Source organism: Lepidochelys olivacea (genome assembly GCF_965140295.1).
Source record: "Lepidochelys olivacea isolate rLepOli2 genome assembly, chromosome: 4".
NCBI classification, from domain to species: Eukaryota; Metazoa; Chordata; order Testudines; family Cheloniidae; genus Lepidochelys; species Lepidochelys olivacea.
The window spans coordinates 18,001,267-18,021,308 of NC_140414.1; the positions used below are offsets into that span (position 1 = coordinate 18,001,267).

At 40.7% G+C, this 20,042-nt stretch overlaps 1 protein-coding gene across 2 annotated transcripts; it reads left to right on the forward strand.

The window, feature by feature from the left end:
• Nucleotides 1-297: 297 nt before the first annotated feature.
• COX18 (cytochrome c oxidase assembly factor COX18) lies at nucleotides 298-19,719 on the forward strand. Of its 2 annotated transcripts, XR_014711257.1 has the most exons (7): nucleotides 298-701; nucleotides 5,061-5,161; nucleotides 5,986-6,149; nucleotides 7,870-7,991; nucleotides 11,211-11,318; nucleotides 12,832-15,263; nucleotides 15,875-19,719. XR_014711257.1 is itself a non-coding variant. In XM_084625807.1 (6 exons), the coding sequence occupies exons 1-6, from the start codon at nucleotides 396-398 to the stop codon at nucleotides 13,003-13,005; spliced, it is 975 nt and encodes a 324-aa protein (XP_084481933.1). In that variant the 5' UTR covers nucleotides 298-395; the 3' UTR covers nucleotides 13,006-19,719. The 2 variants fall into 2 exon arrangements, 1 of the variants encoding a protein (XP_084481933.1); XM_084625807.1 differs by having other exon boundaries at nucleotides 12,832-19,719.
• Nucleotides 19,720-20,042: the final 323 nt, after the last annotated feature.

Here is a 20,042-nt window from a genome sequence, read left to right on the forward strand (position 1 = left end):
CCGCTCCACAAGCCTGGCCTCCTCCGTTCCCTGCCCAGTCCCATCCCCACGTCCTCACAAGCCATGCCCTCCCCCTCCCCCGCTCCCCCTTCTTCCAACGGTCTCCAGCGTAGGCGGAGCGGGGTCTGACTCCGCGCAAAACCCGCCCTAATCCAACATGGCGCCTCTCCCGCCCTCCCGCAGCTGCGCGCGCGCGCGCGCGGGCGGGGAGGGGGCGCTCTAGGCCGCGGCCTCAGTCGCCCGCTCGGGGGCCGGCCGGAAACGACTGCCGCGTGCCTTCCGGGGTGAGAGCCGGAGAGTTCGAGGCGCGCGCGGGAGGAGGACGCGCTGGGTCCCCGCCCCACTCCAACCTACGGGCCGCGGGGACTCTTGGCGCGCGCCCGGCCGTTGCCGGGATGTGGTGCTGCCGGCGCGTGGGGCGGGAGCTGCCGAGGCCGCTCCGCCAGCGGCTCCTGCTGCCGCCCGGCTGGGGGTCGCGCGCCGCCGCCGCCTCTGCAGCCTCCCTGCCCAGCGCGAGCCCGGGCGGTTTGTACGAGGCGCTGGCGGAGTCGGCCGCCGTGCACTGGGCGGAGAGCGGGCTGGTGGCGCTGCAGGCGGGCACCGGGCTGCCCTGGTGGCTCAGCATCGTGTGCGCCGGCGCCGCCCTGCGCACCGGCCTCACCCTGCCGCTGGCCGCGCACCAGGGCCACATCCTGGCCAAGGTGGGTCCGGGGGGCCGCGGGAGGCCGAGCGGGACGTGGGGTGCCCCGGTCCCACCTTCCGCTGTTCCCGCGCGGGCACCTGGGGGCGCGGGGGGAGGCGGTGGTGAGCCCTGCCCACGAGTCTCCCCCTCCCGCACCCCGCTGACACGAGCCGCTCCCTCGTCTGGCCTGTCACCCTCCCCACGGGTGCTAGCCCCTGGGGCGGCAGCGGCTTGAGCACGAGTCAGCCCCCTCACGACACCCCCTCCCCCCTCTGTGTCTACCCCCCCGCCCCCCCTGTGTCTACCCCCCCCTCCCCGCTAGTCCCGCTGCTGTTCTAGCCCGCCCCTGGCCGGTGCTTGTCCAACCGGCTCTGAAAAAGCCCCAGGGACGGAGATTCCACAGCCTCCCTCGGCAGTTTGTTCCAGGGCTTAGCCACCCTGACGGGGGCTTTTTCCTAATCTTCAGCCTAAACCGATTTAAGCCCCATTGCTTCTTGTGCTCTCCTCCGAGGTTAAAGAGAATGATTCTTCTCCCTCCTCCTGGGTCTGCGTATTACTGTAGTGCCGAGCTGGAAAACAGAAGATAACCTCCTTTGCTAGTGAGGGGCTTGGCAACCTGTGTAGCCAAGGAAACTTGCTGAGAGTTTCCTCATGCCTGCGGGTACCCTGTGCCTACAGAGCTGCGTGGCTCTGTTGCGGACCAGCTGTCATGTACCCCACCATGTTGCAATGTCACATGATGTGTTGGGAGAGTGTAACTAAAGTAGTGATGTCGCACTGTAATCTAATGTGATCTGTGCCACTGCTCAGGAACAGAGTTAAGACTGACATAGCCTAGACAGTATTAACACATGGGTGCTTTCTGGCTGTGTCCACATTAATTTTAACAAAATATTCCCACCAGTGCTACCTCTAGCTCAGCTGCCTTGGTGGATGCCCTTTTGTAGACAAGAGTTCAGCGCTTCGAAATACTAGATATGCTGCCTCATGTATATTCTGCACACAATACAGTCTAATCCATTTTATTCTATAGCATTTATTACGTATATGTAATATGTTATAGCATGATATGCTGTGTACATGTAAAACTAAAATGTACAATTATAAAAGGCTTAAACCAGGTACTACACATAATTACTACTCTATGAAGAATCACAACTCATTATGTTTAATTTTCTTAGTGTGTAAAAATGAAAACCTAGTTAAGTGTCTCCACTGTTGAATATGTTTTTGGTAAGCCATTAGGATGATATGAATCATTTACACAACTCTTTCAACACCACTGATGTTCCCCAGAGGCCTGCAAACCAACCAAGTGCTGGCTTGTTAAAATATTTTATAGTTTGAAACCTAACAAAATCACAGTAAAGTGTTGCAGGTGAAGCCTTTTGAATCACAAGATAATATACCTTTTGGTATTTATTGCACTAAAGAGAGTAGACAGTGTGTCAGCAGTAGTGGTTGCAGTCAAATACTTCACTGCTAAAGAGTTGCAGAATCCTTTGCAACCCTAGAATTACAACAGCCATGTTTTATTTGAGTAAAGAGGCTGTATTTAATCAAGTTTGCTTTTATTCTGTGTGTTCCTGTCTACAAGATGTGAGAGAATACTTTCCCCTCCTTTGTAAAGTATTTCAGGAAATCAGGATAAAAAAGCATTGTGAAAATGCCAAGTATTTTATTAGTTTCAATTTAATATGAGGCAATTGCTTTGTAATAATGCACTTAGAATGCAAAAAGTAGTGCCAAAACCAGAGCTGCTGGAAGGTTACATCCAGTAGTGCAGGGATGGCCAACTTGAGCCTGAGAAGGAGCCAGAATTTACCAATCTACATTGTCAAAGAGCCACAGTAATATGTCAGCAGGCCCCTGTCAGCTCCCCCTCCACCCACCTGCAGCCCCAGCAGATCAGCACCTCTCCCTCCCTCCCCGCACCTCTCGATCAGCTATTTCATGGTATGCAGGAGGCTTTTTAGGGGGCAGGAGCGAGGGCATGGCCGGCTCAAGGGAGGGGAAGGGATGGAGTGAGGGCAGGGCCTGTGGCAGAGCCGGGGTTGAGCAATGAGCACCCCCAGCACATTGGAAAGTTGGCCCCTGTAGCTCCAGCCCAAGAGTTGGTGCCTATTCAAGGAGCCCTATATTAACCTCTGAAGAGCCACATGTGGCTCTGGAGCCACAGGTTGGCCACCCCTGCAGTAGTGGTTCAGCTAATGTGGAATTGAAATAAGTATAATCACTGGCAAAGAGTGCAGTAAAATTTTCTGTAGATACTGCTTGTAATGTTGCAGATTTAACAGACTCAGCCTAACAGTCCTTTGTGGTACATTGATTTCTGGTTAGGTTTTTATTTTATTTTAATTAGCTCGGCAGTGAATATCAATAGCACATCCTTTGTGGCTGCAACACTCCTTATTTAGTTGGGAATTTACATTTTCAAAGCACTGAATAAGGGTGGAGTATTACTAAAACTCAGCTATTAATGTGCCTTTCTCAGGAGAGTCCAAAATAGTAAGAGCAGAAGTGTGGCAGGAAATCCAGGCCAGGAAATCTTTTTCCTGTTTGCATTTTGCTACTGGTGAGGCTTGAGAAAATGGACAGAAAATAGTAGTTTTGATTTCACCATACAGAATGACTTCAGGCATAACTCTTTTTTTCGGACAATTAAAGTAACTTTAAACTGGTGGTGTTAGTTATTGGCACTACATGTCTGTGTATATACTGAACCAGTTATAATGCAGGTATGGCAGACTCATTTTATACCAACCACAAATTCAGAGGAGGTAATCCTCTAGTGTGGTTTTATAAATAGATGATGTGTAGTAATACATCTGAATGGTAGTAAGCCATACAATCTATTTTGACCTTGCTAACTAGTTGTCACATGATTCTCTATATCAAAATAAGTATGGTATGTTGTGGCCATCTTTTCTACTTTTTAAAAAGCTATTGAGTAGTAGAGATGAATCATGCCAACTGTGATATAGTCCTTGTATCCTATACAGCTCTCTGTACCATTTGTGTATTTTGCCTTGTTCACAATCAGGAGTTCTCTAAGAACAAATATATTAATTTCATGTTTAGTCACAAATATTACAAATTCTCTTACCAGTACTTCTTCATACTTGTATCTTGACTGCGTATTTTGCGTATTGACTGCAAAAATGTAATACTCCATTTTCAGTGCCACATCCCGGGCCTGATCCTATTGAATTAAATGAGATTTTTGCTATTGACTTCAGTGGCTGCATAATCATATCTTATAAGGCTGTTCAAAACATGGGTGAGGGGTTCCACCACAGTGTTTTTTGTAAAAACAATTGTGTACAGACCCTTTTATATACCTAAAAACCTATAATGAATTGTAATAAAAAACGTAAGTACAAGTGTTGATTGCATCTCACCTGGAAAGATTGATTGATGCACTTAGGACGGAGGAACCCAATGCACAGCTACAGACTAGGGACCGAATGGCTAGGCAGCAGTTCTGCGGAAAAGGACCTAGGGGTGACAGTGGACGAGAAGCTGGATATGAGTCAGCAGTGTGCCCTTGTTGCCAAGAAGGCCAATGGCATTTTGGGATGTATAAGTAGGGGCATAGCGAGCAGATCGAGGGACGTGATCGTTCCCCTCTATTCGACATTGGTGAGGCCTCATCTGGAGTACTGTGTCCAGTTTTGGGCCCCACACTTCAAGAAGGATGTGGATAAATTGGAGAGAGTCCAGCGAAGGGCAACAAAAATGATTAGGGGACTGGAACACATGAGTTATGAGGAGAGGCTGAGGGAGCTGGGATTGTTTAGCCTGCAGAAGAGAAGAATGAGGGGGGATTTGATAGCTGCTTTCAACTACCTGAAAGGGGGTTCCAAAGAGGATGGCTCTAGACTGTTCTCAATGGTAGCAGATGACAGAACGAGGAGTAATGGTCTCAAGTTGCAGTGGGAGAGGTTTAGATTGGATATTAGGAAAAACTTTTTCACTAAGAGGGTGGTGAAACACTGGAATGCGTTACCTAGGGAGGTGGTAGAATCTCCTTCCTTAGAGGTTTTTAAGGTCAGGCTTGACAAAGCCCTGGCTGGGATGATTTAACTGGGAATTGGTCCTGCTTTGAGCAGGGGGTTGGACTAGATGACCTTCTGGGGTCCCTTCCAACCCTGATATTCTATGATTCTATGTTTCATTATTTGTTTTTGTTAGAAATACTTTGGCATTCTCACTCAAGGTCCTCAAAAGTCCAACATATTTGCAGGCAACAAGCACCCACAGATGCATGCATTTCACTTTACAGTACACATACAAGAAGATATGGGGTAGAGAGACTGGTTGCAGATGAAACTCCTTTATTTTGCTGTATAATCATTTCTTCCTTTTCTTTAGCTAGCTGGAAAATTTGCAGCCTGAAATAGAAAACCTAGCTAAGCGTCTTCGCTATGAAGTTTCAATTCGTGGGAAGCAACTGGGTTGGTCTGAAAAGGTTGCTAGGTAAGATAATAATTGTACAGTATCTTACAAATCCACTTGGGCTGAACATAAGAGGCATATATAAAGATGATGGCAATATGTATATATAAAAAGGCTCTACAAATCTGACACTAAAATAATGGATTCTGACTTCCTATTTTATTTAAAACTTTTCTGTGTTATTTACATAAACATTTAGGGAATATGCTCATTTGAAGCACTGAATCTGTAATGGTCTAAAACTTATAAGGCCAATTCCTGTTTCCACTGAAGTCAGTCTGGGTTTAGTTGTTGACTTCAGTGGGACCAAGATTTGACCCATAGCTATGGTTTCTAAATCTTTCTTAGGAGGGGATGGCAGGACCTGGCTGTGTCAGCTTTAGTACATCCAGTGATTCCCTTATGCAAGAGGAATCCCCAGCTGACCTGGTATGGTAGCTCCATCTCCTTTGCACTGTCAGAGTGATGTAAATGGGACAGAGTGCAGTCTGAGAATCTGGCCTGTGGTCTGTACTCTGAGGAGCTTGTAGTCTTAAATCAGATAAATACAGCACACAGAATAAGACATCGAACAGTATTGCTAGGAAACAGTGATGGTGAAGAGGTTAACATTAGAAGCCCACAGAAAAGAAAAGGGTTTGAAGGGTGAGATTGGAGGTGATTGGCAGACAACAGCTGGAAGGCTGTCTCAGGCCATAAAGGAAGAACTCCCTGGTTTGACTTCATTCACCTGGTATTCCAGTGCAATATTTGAAATGAACTAAGTGTGATATGCAACCTATGGTTTATTATTTTAGAATTTGAGAAGTTCTATTACAAGGAGTTTTGTTTTGTTTTCCAATCAGGTTCCACTTCAGGAAGAATCTAGGAAGGATTGTTTCAGAGTTGTATGTTCGAGACAACTGCCACCCCTTCAAGGCCAGTCTGTTGATGTGGATACAGATTCCAGTGTGGGTGTTTGTTTCCATAGCTTTGCGTAACTGCAGCGTAGGTGCAGCAGACTCAGAAGGTGATCATTGTGAACAGTTGTACTGAAAATATACATCTGTTTTGATAAATACACTTCTCCAGTTACAATGTTTACAAACATAATTTGGTTTTAAATTTAAGAATTTGAGTTGTTGAGTTTGAGATGTAAGATTGTTGAAAAAATAGCCCAAACACAGCTAAGTGACTAATACAAATAATACTGTATTTGTAAGACTTTTGAATAGGCATGTCATAGATGCTATGCCATTGGTCCATGTAATCCAGAAGCCTACCACTGGCCTATTCCTGTACTTTTTGCACCCCGAATTGTTCTGGTAGATCAGGAACTCAGTGCATCCATAGCCACAAAATAACCTTTCTGTTAATTTGCCAGCCGTGCCTGTAAGGATATTTCTATGCTGCACTATAGTGCAGCTCTGAGCTGAAAGAGCAAAGTGGGATGCATGGGATGATCAGTTAACAGCAGTGCTGGAATTTGAGCTCTAGGAACAATCTAAAACATGTTTGGTCTGCTCCTTGGGCACTAAATTATTTTGTGTGCTTTGCAAGCCAAAGTAATAGAAGTCATACTTAGTATGTAAAGATACTAACGCAACAGTATGCTTAAAATTAAACTGTGGGGTTTTCTTTCATTATAAAGCCTTAACTTTAAATAAAATAAAATGCGTTCATCAAGATGATATTTTATTTTATGCTGTCTGCAGTATTGGTGTTTTGACCATTTAAAAACTAGATTATGATATGCAGCATTAACCTAACATTTGACACTTTTGCGTTTGATTAAAATACCATGATATCTTGTATTCCAAGTCTAACAAAGTACTTTGGTCACTGCGAGTTCCTGCATTGGTGAATATTGTATCTTTAATGGCATCCCCCATATGAGAGAGACTTTTCAACTTCAGTGGGCAGATCTTAAAAATAATTGTAATGTTTCTGTTCCTCTGGCACATGACATTGTTTAAATTGCTAAATATGATAATTATAATAAATAACTAGTCATTTAGCCCAATAAAGTTTAGCTACTATTAGGACATTTTTTTATTGTTATAAAATTTTTGCGGTTAGGGACAGAAGATTCAGAACAAGTTATTTTTCATCATCTGTTTGCCCCAAATCCTATCAGCCTGCAGTTCTCACTAATAATTTCCTTTTCTTGTTAGATGGCAGACTGCCTTCACTTTTTAATCTTTTGGATTAAAAGGTTTTTTTAAAATAAATCATTATATACATAAAGAGAAACTAATAATTTGTGTTTGCAAAGTGAATTTCCAACTGATGCTTTGTAAGAACCAGTTTTTTAAGTCAGTGATAAATACAACATTCTCTCAAATCCACTGTTTGGAATTCTTTGATTTCTATATCTCCTTTATATCATATAGTGGATTTTGTCTTGTAGTCATTTCACAGTCTATAAGTAGTACAATTTTCAAATGTATATATGTTTGATTGTGAGTAAGACTTGAATGTGAGTTTATGCTACTACCTGGCAGGGGAAGGAGCTTTCCTACTTGGGATTTATATATTTCATTACATCAGTTCCTTGCCCTGGTTCTGAAGGAAAGGAAGGATGATAAAAGTGCCAGTTGGCACGCATGTGTGCACACAAAAAAATGGATTGCCACAGAATAACAAAAATGTTTACTTTGAAAGTCCAATTTAAAAGCAAAATTATGCATAATTTTGACTGACTTTAAGGAGCAAGACATACTAAATATATATATATGTATTTTAAACAGTCCTTGCAGTTCAGGAACAGCTGTCAACAGGTGGAACCCTGTGGTTTACAGACCTTACTGTACCAGATACTACATGGATTTTGCCAGTCTCACTTGGGCTCCTCAATTTGCTGATAGTGGAGGTATGTTGGTGGTGAATGTTGGACCATTGTAAAAATTATAATTCTTTCTATAAAGTTAGGACCGGTTCACGACTACCTTACAAAGTGTAAAAATACCATGGCAGCTTCTGATTATAAATATGCACCTTAATTCATGATGTAGAAGGGAAAAACTGTATAATTGTTTCAAGGTTGAGGTCGTATGGGTCCTGCACATTGTAATTGCTGATAAATTCTAATGTGGCATTTCAGAAACGGACTTTAAGTAGGTTAACCTCAGAAAAGTTTACTCTTCACTCCAGAGTGATTCCTGTGAGAATACTTTAATTAGCGTACTGCATTTTATTAACACTGCAGCTTATAAAGGTTACGGTTTTGGTGTGTGAATAATACATTCCTGTGGGCTGCATTACTGGTGGCTTTCTTTTCCTTGTTAGAGTGATGTAGTTCCACTTCTCATGTATTGTAAGTGATGATTGTGGGTACAGTAGGTATGATTCTAAATGAGCTGAAAACTTGATAAAAGCAAACTACTTAAAACTATTAAGTTTAAAATAGTGATTGAGAAAAAGTGCTTTATTGTTATTTTAAGAAAGCAAAGGAATGGAGAAACTGGAACCTCTTATAGATATTATTATATTGACCACGGCACAAAAAATGGGAGTGTGCTAATAAAGTTTGCGAATGATACAAAGCTGGGAGGTATTGCCAATTTAGAGAAGGACCGGGATATCATACAGGAGGATCTGGACGACCTTGTAAACTGGAGTAATAGTAATAGGATGAAATTTAATAGTGAGAAGTGTAAGGTTATGCATTTAGGGATTAATAACAAGAATTTTAGTTATACGCTGGGGACGCATCAATTAGAAGTAACGGAGGAGGAGAAGGACCTTGGAGTGTTGGTTGATCATAGGATGACTATGAGCCACCAATGTGATGTGGCCGTGAAAAAAGCTAATGTGGTCTTGGGATGCATCAGGAGAGGTATTTCCAGTAGAGATAAGGAGGTTTTAGTACCGTTATACAAGGCACTGGTGAGACCTCACCTGGAATACTGTTTGCAGTTCTGGTCTCCCATGTTTAAGAAGGATGAATTCAAACTGGAACAGGTACAGAGAAGGGCTACTAGGATGATCCGAGGAATGGAAAACTTGTCTTATGAAAGGAGACTCAAGGAGCTTGGCTTGTTTAGCCTAACCAGAAGAAGGTTGAGGGGAGATATGATTGCTCTCTATAAATGTATCAGAGGGATAAATAGCGGAGAGGGATTATTTAAACTCAGTACCAATGTGGACACAAGAACAAATGGATATAAACTGGTCATTGGGAAGTTTAGACTTGAAATTAGACACAGGTTTCTAACCATCAGAGGAGTGAAGTTTTGGAATAGCCTTCCAAGGGAAGCAGTGGGGGCAAAAGATCTATCTGGCTTTAAGATTAAACTCGATAAGTTTATGGAGGAGATGGTATGATGGGATAACATGATTTTGGTAATTAATTGATCTTTAAATGTTCATGGTAAATAGACCTAATGGCCTGGGATGGGATGGGATCTGAGTTACCCAGGAAAGAATTTTCTGTCGTATCTGGCTGGTGAATCTTGCCCATATGCTCAGGGTTTAGCTGATCGCCATATTTGGGGTCGGGAAGGAATTTTCCTCCAGGGCAGATTGGAAGAGGCCCTGGAGGTTTTTCGCCTTCCTCTGTAGCATGGGGCACGGGACACTTGCTGGAGGATTCTCTGCTCCTTGAAGTATTTAAACCATGATTTGAGGACTTCAATAGCTCAGACATAGGTGAGAGGTTTTTTGCAGGAGTGGGTGGGTGAGATTCTGTGGCCTGCATTGTGCAGGAGGTCGGACTAGATAATCATAATGGTCCCTTCTGACCTTAGTATCTATGAATCTGTGTCATCAAGATTAGCCAGTGCATCTCAGCACTTAACTATTTGAACCCATTTTCCAAATGAACAAGTATCGTGCAGTTTCTATATTTATACATTCTGGTGGTTCTTTGATTAATGACTGAAAACCCATCTAGTAGTGAAGAAAGTTTACTTCCACTCCTGAGAAGTATGCTGTCCCAACATTGAGAACTCACATTGTATTGTAAAAAAAAAAAAAAAAACCAAAAAAAAAACCCATTCATCACTTTAAAAATAGAAAGTAAAGAGTTTTCAGTTATTTTTGACAGATAAACCTTTTGTCTCTTTCATAATTAAAGCTAGTAAACATTGCATAGTACATGTATTTGAGAAGACATATGTTAAAAGAAGTGTAAAATCAAGAATGTTTCACTAATTTTGAACTCAAGCTTTTTTTATAAATTTGTTACATCATAAGCAGGAATATGTCCTACACATACAACAGAAGTTCATAGATATTGGGGCACTACACACACAAGTCTGTGGTCTCTTTTTGGCATTCTTGATGAGTCCAAAGATGCTCCTTCATTGTGGGAGGAGGCAGGATCAAACAGAAAATAAAATAACAATTGAAAGGAAAGAAAAGTGGCTTACACATTAAACCAGGCTTCATTATAAATTCTTGTTGATATACTGAATTTTTTGGAATAAGAATGAGAATGCTTATGTATATTAAGAATAAAATATGTAAAAGAATCTTGATACCCCATGTTCTTGCTCTTTTGCAAATCTCTGCAGAAATAGTTACTATTTAATCTCTCTCTGTTATCTATCACAGTCCTCCTCATTGCCTTCATGTGTCTTGATTTCATTCTTGTTCTGTTTTATTTTTTCCAAGTAATGTGGATTAGGACAGTTTTGCAAAATGAAAGTCATGGTTTGCCTATACATGTTTTGGTTCCATTCAATTACTCATTAAGCAGGTTGGGGATAATGGTCCATATCTTCTCAGTAGCCATCTCTCAGAGGACTGTGCTTGAGGAAAAGGTGCTGGAGGCTTATTCAATGTGCACAAGCTATTCTCTTAAAATGTTTTAGGTGGATGACTCTTAGTCTTGGTATAAAATCTGCCAGGAAAGGATTGAGTATTAACTGTAAGGCACCAAACAAATTAAAGGAAGGAATTTATGAACGTTTTAAATATACTTGATTTGAGCCTCCTAATAATTGAAAAGAATGTGAAAAGAATATTTGGCTGGAACAAACCTGTTCTAACATTGACTGTGCATGTTTAACTTCCCTTGTATTAAAAAATAAAAATCTTTCTCTGGTGTGTGTGTGTATGTTGTTTTCTTTTGGTTTTGCCTTTTCAGATCTTTGCTCTGCGAAAACTTGAACTGTCCAGGTTCCAGAAGTACGCTACCAACTTCATTCGAGGCCTGTCAATACTGATGATTCCTATTGCTGCAACTGTACCTTCAGTAAGTACAAAACATAATCGTATGTAGTATGTGAGACTTTGCATTAGTCCGTGCCTGTGTTGGCCAGACTTGGTTCATGGTGCTCTAAGTGCCGCCCAAGTGCATGATCTATATGGTGGACCATACTTGATATTACACTTCATACCATTTTAATAGCAATGACTTCACTCAAGTAGTAGTGTGTGGAGGATTTGTAATCTATAAGGGTCACCGTTCAATATTGCATACGGGAAAGGTGCTGTTTGCACTTACATTACATTAGATGCAGCCTCTAGGGTCTTCCGAAAGTGTTATGTGCGTTGTTACAAGCGCTGCACGTTTCATAATATATGAGACACAGTAACAAGTAACGTGCTCCAAGGAGCTTACAATCTATAAGACAGACATAGATAAGACAAGATAGGCCATCATGAGAAATCCCCTAGCAGAAAGATAGGCTGGGAGACCCATGGAAGCAGTTGACTTCAAATGTTAAACAAATGTGATGTGGTGTTTTTTTGGGTCTCCTGGAAGTAATACTGGAACTGAGTGTTGCTCATTGCATGGCAGAGAGGACACAAAGTAGTTACTAAGACTGGCATCACTAGAGAAAAGAGGTTGATAGAGAAAATAAGAAACAAGGTCAAGCTGTCAGTAGAATGGGGTTTTTAAAATTTGGTTTTGTTTTAATTATTTTGCATATAATGTGTATTTTTATGATTACACTGTTAGAATCCAAAAAAACTATTCTATTAAATAGCCCATTGACAGTAGGCTGATCTAAATCCTACTATGCAAACTTTTACTGGAATAAATGAGATTTGTACATGGTGTTTATACTATGGTACATGTTCAATATGGATTGTTGTTTTTTTAAATTAAAAGTAGCTGCTTTCTAGTATTTTTGCCAAATACTAAAAAGAAAGAGCCCACAAACTCATTGTTGCTAACATTTTTTAAAAGTTGAGTTTTAGAAAATATCTGGAGTTGGTCTATATTTGGGTTGACCTTGTGAATTGAAAGGCAAACCATGTTCATGTAACTAGAGACAGATGACGTTGCATAAAAGGTTTATTTACTGTAAGATATGAACAACCTATAATTTAGATTTGCAGAATTTTCCATGAGAGAATCTTGAAAATGTTTTTAGAGTAGATTTGTATGTGAAGAAATGCATGTTTAATTGTGTGTTTGAAGGGGTTAAGAGATTCTTGTACATAGATGGGCTTATCAAGCCTATTTAGACTAAAAGAGGAAAAAAGTTTAAATATGAATTTAAAACAGTGGGTCCTGTAGTTTTGTCAAATTTTAGCATAGATCACATTTTTACAGTAGAGTTCAGAAACCCTGAAAAATAGGGTTTGTAATGGAAGCATTGCTTAACCGCAGCTATTTATTTAAGGGTGCATATGTAGGAGAGTTGACTTTCTTAATAAGAAATAATCAATTATTGTAGTTTGTGAAAAGCTACTGGAATCGCAGTGCTTTTATTGCCTTTTGGGTTGCTGAATGCTGTGTTCCTCTCTCCTTGCAGTCCATGGCTTTGTACTGGTTATCCTCCAGCTTCATGGGACTCTCACACAACCTGTTACTGCGCTCTCCAACTTTTCGTCGACTCTGCCACATACCGAGGACCAAGTCTGACTCAGACACTCCTTATAGGGATATAGTCTCTGCCTTTTATGCTAAGTACTTTTTAAAAAAGTGATTCATTTTGCACTGGTGGAAGAACTACCCTATACAGGCAACTTGAGTAATTCAGAAGTCATTGTTTTGAAATGTACCTATTTAATATAGGGGCAAGTGTATGCTACCACACTACATCAGCACAGTGGCACTGATGCAGCTGTACTGCTGTAGCGCACCTGGTGAAGAAACTCCTTGCTGACGGGAGAGCGTCTCCCGCCAACATAGCGCAGAGTGGACACTGCTTTAAGTCGATGTAACTTATGTCGCTCAGGGGGTGGCTTTTTCACATCCCCGAGTGACGTAAGTGGCATCAACTTAAGCAGTAGTGTAGACAAGCCCTGGGTGTCTCCTTGAAACAGTTAGCATGTGAAAGGCTGTTGTTGGGATTGTATTTTTCCTAATAAAACAATGGTTGTCTCTGACATCAAGAAGGGTAATTGTACTAACTTCTTGGTGCAGTGCAAAATTGTTGGGATTTTTTTAGTTCATGTGGTATTTTTGTAAGTTGTGTCCAATTAATAGCAGCTTCTTTCCTTTTTTGGTAATACAGAATGAAGCTGGATGTTAAAATTGTGGCTGATGCAGCTCTGCTATTTACACTGAGTCTGATCTTAACTGCAGGCTAGTGAACAGCAACATGTAGCTTTACTTGAAGACTGAATGGGTCACTGGGTTAGTAATGGTGTGCTAGATCTCTTCTCTCGGACACTTGTTCTGGTTCAGGTTCAGATTCAGTAGTTGACCACATGTTGTCAATCTGTTGGCCCATGGGAAAGTTCTACTGACAACTGAGATGGTGTTTTTGTGAAACTACAAAGGTGGATTAATTGCCCACTCGTTTGCAGTGTCAGCAAACTAATCTGAAATAAGATAGGAATCTGTGGATTTACACAGCATGAGGAAAGGTTTACTGCTACTATCCAGGGGAACAGGTACAGAACTTTGACTCAGGGTACAAGGGTTCTGTTCTTGGCTCTCATGACCTTGTGTAAGTCACTTCATCTCTCCATATTTTAGTTTCCCTATGTATGAAATGGGTATAATTATACTTATCCTGCTTTGTGTTTTTAAAAAAAAGCATCATGTGAAAAAGCGTATTATTCTGGCAGTAGTCGTAGGTACTGATCTCACTTTGTATAGAACTATGTCACAGGGCTCTGCAAGACCAAAAAACCATTGTTTTATATGTCATGTTCACACTGTGGAATGTTTAAGTTCAGTGTCCATAAAGAGAGGAATTAATTATGACAACATAAAATTGAAATGAAATGATTATTTTAATTGAATGCAAAAAGATGCAGATATGGGAAGCCAGTTCAGATAATTTATTAAATTCACAGTATCAAATGTAGAAGATGTTGGGGCTACTCACTGCACACATCGAAAGAATACATAACATAGTCTTTCTGACAGCTGTCTGCACTCACACCCTTCTCCTTTGTGGGTTCTTGTCTTGATTTGCTTTAATCATACATCAGCAGGCAGTTGTGCCTTTGTTCTGATGGATCCTTCAAGTTAAACTCCCTTTCCATTGAAGTTTCACAGCCCTCTCCCAAAAATGAGATTTTTGTTCTTCTAACCAGATGCATTTTAAAAAAGCCACTCTTGGATTCCATGCTTGTTACCTTTCCCTCCCATTCCTTCTCCCTGTTTGTATCAGACCTCCTTGTTTGCCCTAATCTTTCCAGTTTGTTTGTGTCTTTTAGTGTAGATCATGATTACCCCCCCAAGAGCAGAGCATAGAGGGAGGGACTTGTTTTATAAATGACAAAAGGCTGGATTCATCTCTTATTAAAATCAGTGAAATGGCGCTTATTGAATTCAATGTTGGTTTTGACACTAAATTCACAACTACTGAAACCAGAGCAAGAAGCAGCATATTGCTTGTAATCCTGTTTTCAGTGTTTGTCATAGCACTGGGACAAATTCATATTTGCTGAATTCTTACAATCAGTGTTGTATTTGGCCCATTAAACTTTAACAAACTGAATCTCAAACTAAGTTCTGTAGGGAAGAAATGCCTGTTGTCTCCATGGTTAGAGACGAGTGGGTGGACCTGGTGGAGGAGAGAGGAGTAAGTAGGGTTCCAGGCAGGTACAGAGAAGAGAAACAAGCTGACTGTTTGATACTCCTTAGCCAATATTGAAGAGAACGGGGCGCTCTGGTGGCTTTGGCTGTTTCTCAGATAACACAGAAGTGCAGTTGTTGCTTCGCCAACTGGCTGAAAAGCCTCCTGCCACATACAGCTGTGGATGGTGTTAATCCAGGATTTGGCAGGTAAATGGGGAAGGTTTTTCAAATATTTTGTTTAAAAATGTAAATGTTTAATTTGTTAATCTTGGAGTTATTAATCTCCACTCCCCCACACCAGAATTGAAATAAACATTCCATGTGCATTTAGAATACATTCTCTGTAGAGAGTATAAAATATCCCCGTACTTGCTCCAAAAACATTGAAATATCTTACAAGTTTTACTTTATCATTAAATTGAAGTGGATTTAGTGCTTCCATGTAAAGTGGTAGATTGACTGCCTTGCAGACAGAAATCCTTCATTCACAAGACAGGCACTAAATTGGCAGTTTCCCTACTGTGTTCTTACTGATGACTTAGAAGAGGTACCACCAGTGGCAGAATGAGGGTCGCTCAGTGTCCAGGTCTATTAAATCCCTGCCCTCTGCTGAGAATATTGCCAGCTACAGTGTTAATTTTTGTAATGGGGTTCTCACCTGACTGTACAAATAGCAGTCAACCCTCACAACATCCATGTAAGGTTAAGCACATGAAGGTTAAGACTAAATTTTCTAAACTGCCTTCTAATGCTAAGTGTCCAGCTTTGAGGCACTTATGTAGCATGGGGTGTTCTTTTTTTGCTTTTTTTCCCCCCAGGAGGTGCTAAGTACTGCATCTCACTGAATTCAGCTGCCACTGTGGGAGTTCAGCACCTTTGGAAAAAATAGCCACAAAGTGACTCTTGTTGGACGCCCAATGAAATCAGTGGATGCTTTTGAAATTGTAAGTCTAAATTTGCACTCAGCAGCAAAGCTTACGAGTGCTGGGTGAGATGTATGGGAATAATGCCTAGCTCTTTTAGTGCTTATCAGTAGATCTCAAAGTCCTTTACAGAAGGAGGTAAGTACATTTGTCTCACTGTGGCCTTTATAGTCTAGTTTAGACCCCAGTTGTAATCATTTTTAAAGGGAGCTAAAACTGTTTAGTAGTACATTACTACTGAGTTGAAGAAAGCTAATAAACATGCAAACATGTTTGAGGCAAATGGGAAAGACTGACCTTGTGGGAGGCACTTAGGGTCTCTCGAGCACCCTACTCAGCACAGAAGTGGCCCATTGTTCAAACACATCCTTGGTTTTTTTTCAAATATCTTGAACTAGGTAGATATACTATATAGCCAAACAAGGCAATGATGACACAAAAGCAGATGTGTGTCTGTTTCCAATACATCCAGAAACATAACCTAGCTGTAGCATTTATGTCTGTATTTCTATTCTCAGTGTGAATGGAGATGCACTGAATCACTGGATACAGTCCATCACTTACACCCACTTTGCTGGGCATGCAATATAAGATGTGATAAGTACTTCTCCCCTTCCCTGACACCTGTGGAAAACACACTGCTTTTCCAGAGATCCAGTCACAGCTAGTAAAACTACTCCTTCCAACAAAGAAATGCAGAGCAACTTGAGCACTGCATACACAACACTGCTAACTAGTGTAATCAAGGAAAAAATGCAGTCCTACAGTTTGCCTGGGATGCTCAAATGCAACACTAGAGTTTTCAGCAAGGTCCAGTTTAGTCTAATTTTTCAGTTACACTTACAAAAAAGAAAATAAGACTTGTCTGTGGGCAGATTGAGTCTGGCTCAGGTACTATCTGAACTCCCAGTTGTTTTCTTTTTGTCACTAGATTGCAACTTTTGGTACCAGTTTATGGTTTATTCAGTGACACAGCTTTAAAAATATAAGCTGTAACATTGAGTTATTTACTCATCCTAAGGATTTTATATAGGTACAGTTATAAAAATCACATAGGATTATATATTCTAATATATAAATCTAAATCCTGAACTCATTTCTCATTTTATTTACTACTTTAGGGCCAGTGTGCAGTTCAAAAATCCAAAGACGCTCCCTGCCTCTATTAGATTAGTCAGAGATCCCTATCCTGCAAATACGCACCTATTTAAGTATAAGCATTATAGAACTAGTCATGTAATTACACAGGTAAGTGCAGGATTGAGGATTAAGATTTGATCCATTTTTTAATTGTACTTTTAAATATCTTAATAACCCACTTTACAATGTAACTTGCTTAAGTCTTGTTGGGTAGAAAAACGAGGCAGTGAAAAAAATGAAATATTGGTCTTGGCACTCTACAAAATAGAAAGGAAGAAATAGAATGGTCTGTCCAACGATGCTTACAGGGTTTATTTCTCCTCCCTCTGAAGTCAATGGAGATTTTTCATTGACTAGAATTGGAGCAAGACCTACCCTTACTCTTATTCACATACATAGTACAATTGATCTCATGGTACTGCTAAGTTCTTGGCCTAAGATGAGTGAGTTTTTAGGGAAGGGTCAGATAACAAAACTAGAGATGCATAATTAAGTGTGAATAAAACAAAGGAAGAGAATCCAAAACTGATTATAGGCTCTCTCACAATCCATGAGTAGACTGGAGCTCATTGTCACAGGATGTCATTGAGACCAAGAACTTTGCAAAATTCAAAGAGGGATTGGACATTTACATGGATAAGTATATTTAGAATAAGCAAATGAAAATAATGCTTACTCAACTTTGCAAAATGCTTAGAGAGCTACAATTGAAGAGCATTATATATCTGCAAAGTATAACTGTAATATACTTTTTTCTTGCTTCCTACCTTCTGTTAAAATGCATAAAGTTTCACAGAAGAAGCCTTATACCCCTTGTATTAGTTTCAAGGGAAGCTGGGAATCAATTTAAGCATAAGAGAATGTTAAGTATTAAATGCATTCTATCACATTCAGAGCAAGAGAAAAGGAAACATGGTACTACCTCTAGGTGGCACCTATGAGCTAAAAATAGGTTTATGGTTTTATATTATTACAGGGTCAGCAGCAATACTAACCATGCTGCTGGCTGTATTATGGAAAGTCTGTGCTTCAGAACCCGAATTGCATTTTGGGGGTACTACCATGGAAATCACCACTGTTTATCTGTGTTCTCTTTCAAATAGTGTGTGCACTTGCTGTATTTGCACAGGTGAATGTAAGAGTGGGAAATTCCTTTGTGTCCAGTAATATTACTTCTGTCCATTGGAAATAAGTTCAGAAGATTTCCCTAGTATTTATATTTTTGTATGTTAAATTGAAATTAATATTCCACTAAGGCAATGACATCGGGCAAAATCTGACTGGTTCAGGTTCAAACTGAAAACCTATTCCCCTTCTTGCACAATTAAAATAAGAATTTTTGATGTTAGGCCAGATTCATTCAACCCTTCATAGCCCTACTTTCAGAGGCAGTTCCAGCTCTTAGGATCCTAATTGTCCGCTGGGTCTTCCTCTTGTGTTCAGCTTCCCCTGATGTGGCTTACCATGGGCATCTTTGACATACAAGTGCACAGCAATTCCTTCAAGTTGCTCCATTTGTTTATCCCAGCTGGCCTCTTGGTGTGTTATATATAATACCATCAGTCATTTTATGCCTCCTGTGGGGCAATAGCATTCCACTTCATGCGTCAACCCCAGATGTCATTTGACATTTAGTCACAGCACAGAGATTCCATGAAGTTAGGCCCCACTTTTTTTTACCATTCAGCTGAACAAGTAATACTGTATCAGGGGATCTTTTAAGGACCGCATGCAAATCCAAAGTGTTAATGGACTTCCATCGCAGCGAAATTTGGTGGCAGTTAGCATCCATCACCTGCTTCTGTGTCTGCATCATGCAAATGAGGCAGCCTTTCATGAAGGTTGAAACTATCCTTCCTCAAAACCACAGGAGGAAAGGAAGATACAACATATTCAACTGGTAAGTGAAAGCCTCAAAGATGGGGGGAAACAGGCCACTGTCTTCACCTGTTCTGCAGTGTCAGCAGGAACAGCTGTGGTAAACATATGGAGCAATGCCAGGTTTATGTGACTTTTATGGAATCATTCTGGGAAAAGATTATCCTCCATCTTCATGGCAGTTATGTAAAGACAGAGGTCTAGTTTCCTGAACAGCTGGGTAGAGCATATGTACTATTAATATAAAGGGCAGTTTGCAGAGGAGTGGTGTGTGTTTTATTTGTTTTTGCACTGTTGAGATCTAGACACATAATATTTAACAGAAATCCGTTCTGGAGAAGATTTATAAGCAGCTGTGATTATCTGTGGATCCATAAATTTCCCCAATCTGAAACGGATACCATACATTTGGTAGCAGGTCAGCAGTCCATTTAGTGTTGCCAATGTTAAAAGTGATCAGATCTGGCCCTCAGAAATTCACAGTTGCTCTCGTAGAGAAAGTAAATTCTCAATGTTCGACTACATTTCAGAAAGCTCTAAATACACAATGTGGGGGGAGAAGGGTTGCTGTATATTTGTAAAATTGCAGAGGTTTTGTACATACTAAAAGTTTTAAGTAGTGCTTGTACAACTGTTCATTACTTAACAAATACAAATGCACTGAAAATTGTAATCTGCAATAAAATATGTAAAATTGTAATAAAATTGTGTATTAAGATTCATCTTGTCCTTATCTGAAATGTTGACCCAAGCTGTAACTAAGGAGGACTGTCTACAGTTGTGTGTCATTTTCAAACGTGAAGGAATCCTAAGGAATGAAAAAGTCTTCTGTGTGGCAGATTTCTATTTTCACCTGGTGCTTTTGGAGCAGACCCACTTGTTCAGCATTTATTCTATTTTCTCCTTAAATTTACTGTATCTGGGCAGTATGACTGCTTAATGTTTGTCAGGAGTTTCTGTAACTTCAGTTATCTAGCACATATCCAGCCCATCTTGGCTTTTGCTAAACAGTCTTAATTGGTGAGGCACAAAGTTACAGCTTCTC

Excerpts from the sequence above, each read along its gene's own strand:
- COX18 (XM_084625807.1), top strand. The coding sequence starts at position 396 with ATGTGGTGCTGCCGGCGCGTGGGGCGGGAGCTGCCGAGGCCGCTCCGC. Across the intron at positions 5,162-5,985 it reads TGGTCTGAAAAGGTTGCTAG|GTTCCACTTCAGGAAGAATC; the intron begins GTAAGATAATAA and ends TTTTCCAATCAG. Across the intron at positions 11,319-12,831 it reads TTGCTGCAACTGTACCTTCA|TCCATGGCTTTGTACTGGTT; the intron begins GTAAGTACAAAA and ends CTCTCCTTGCAG.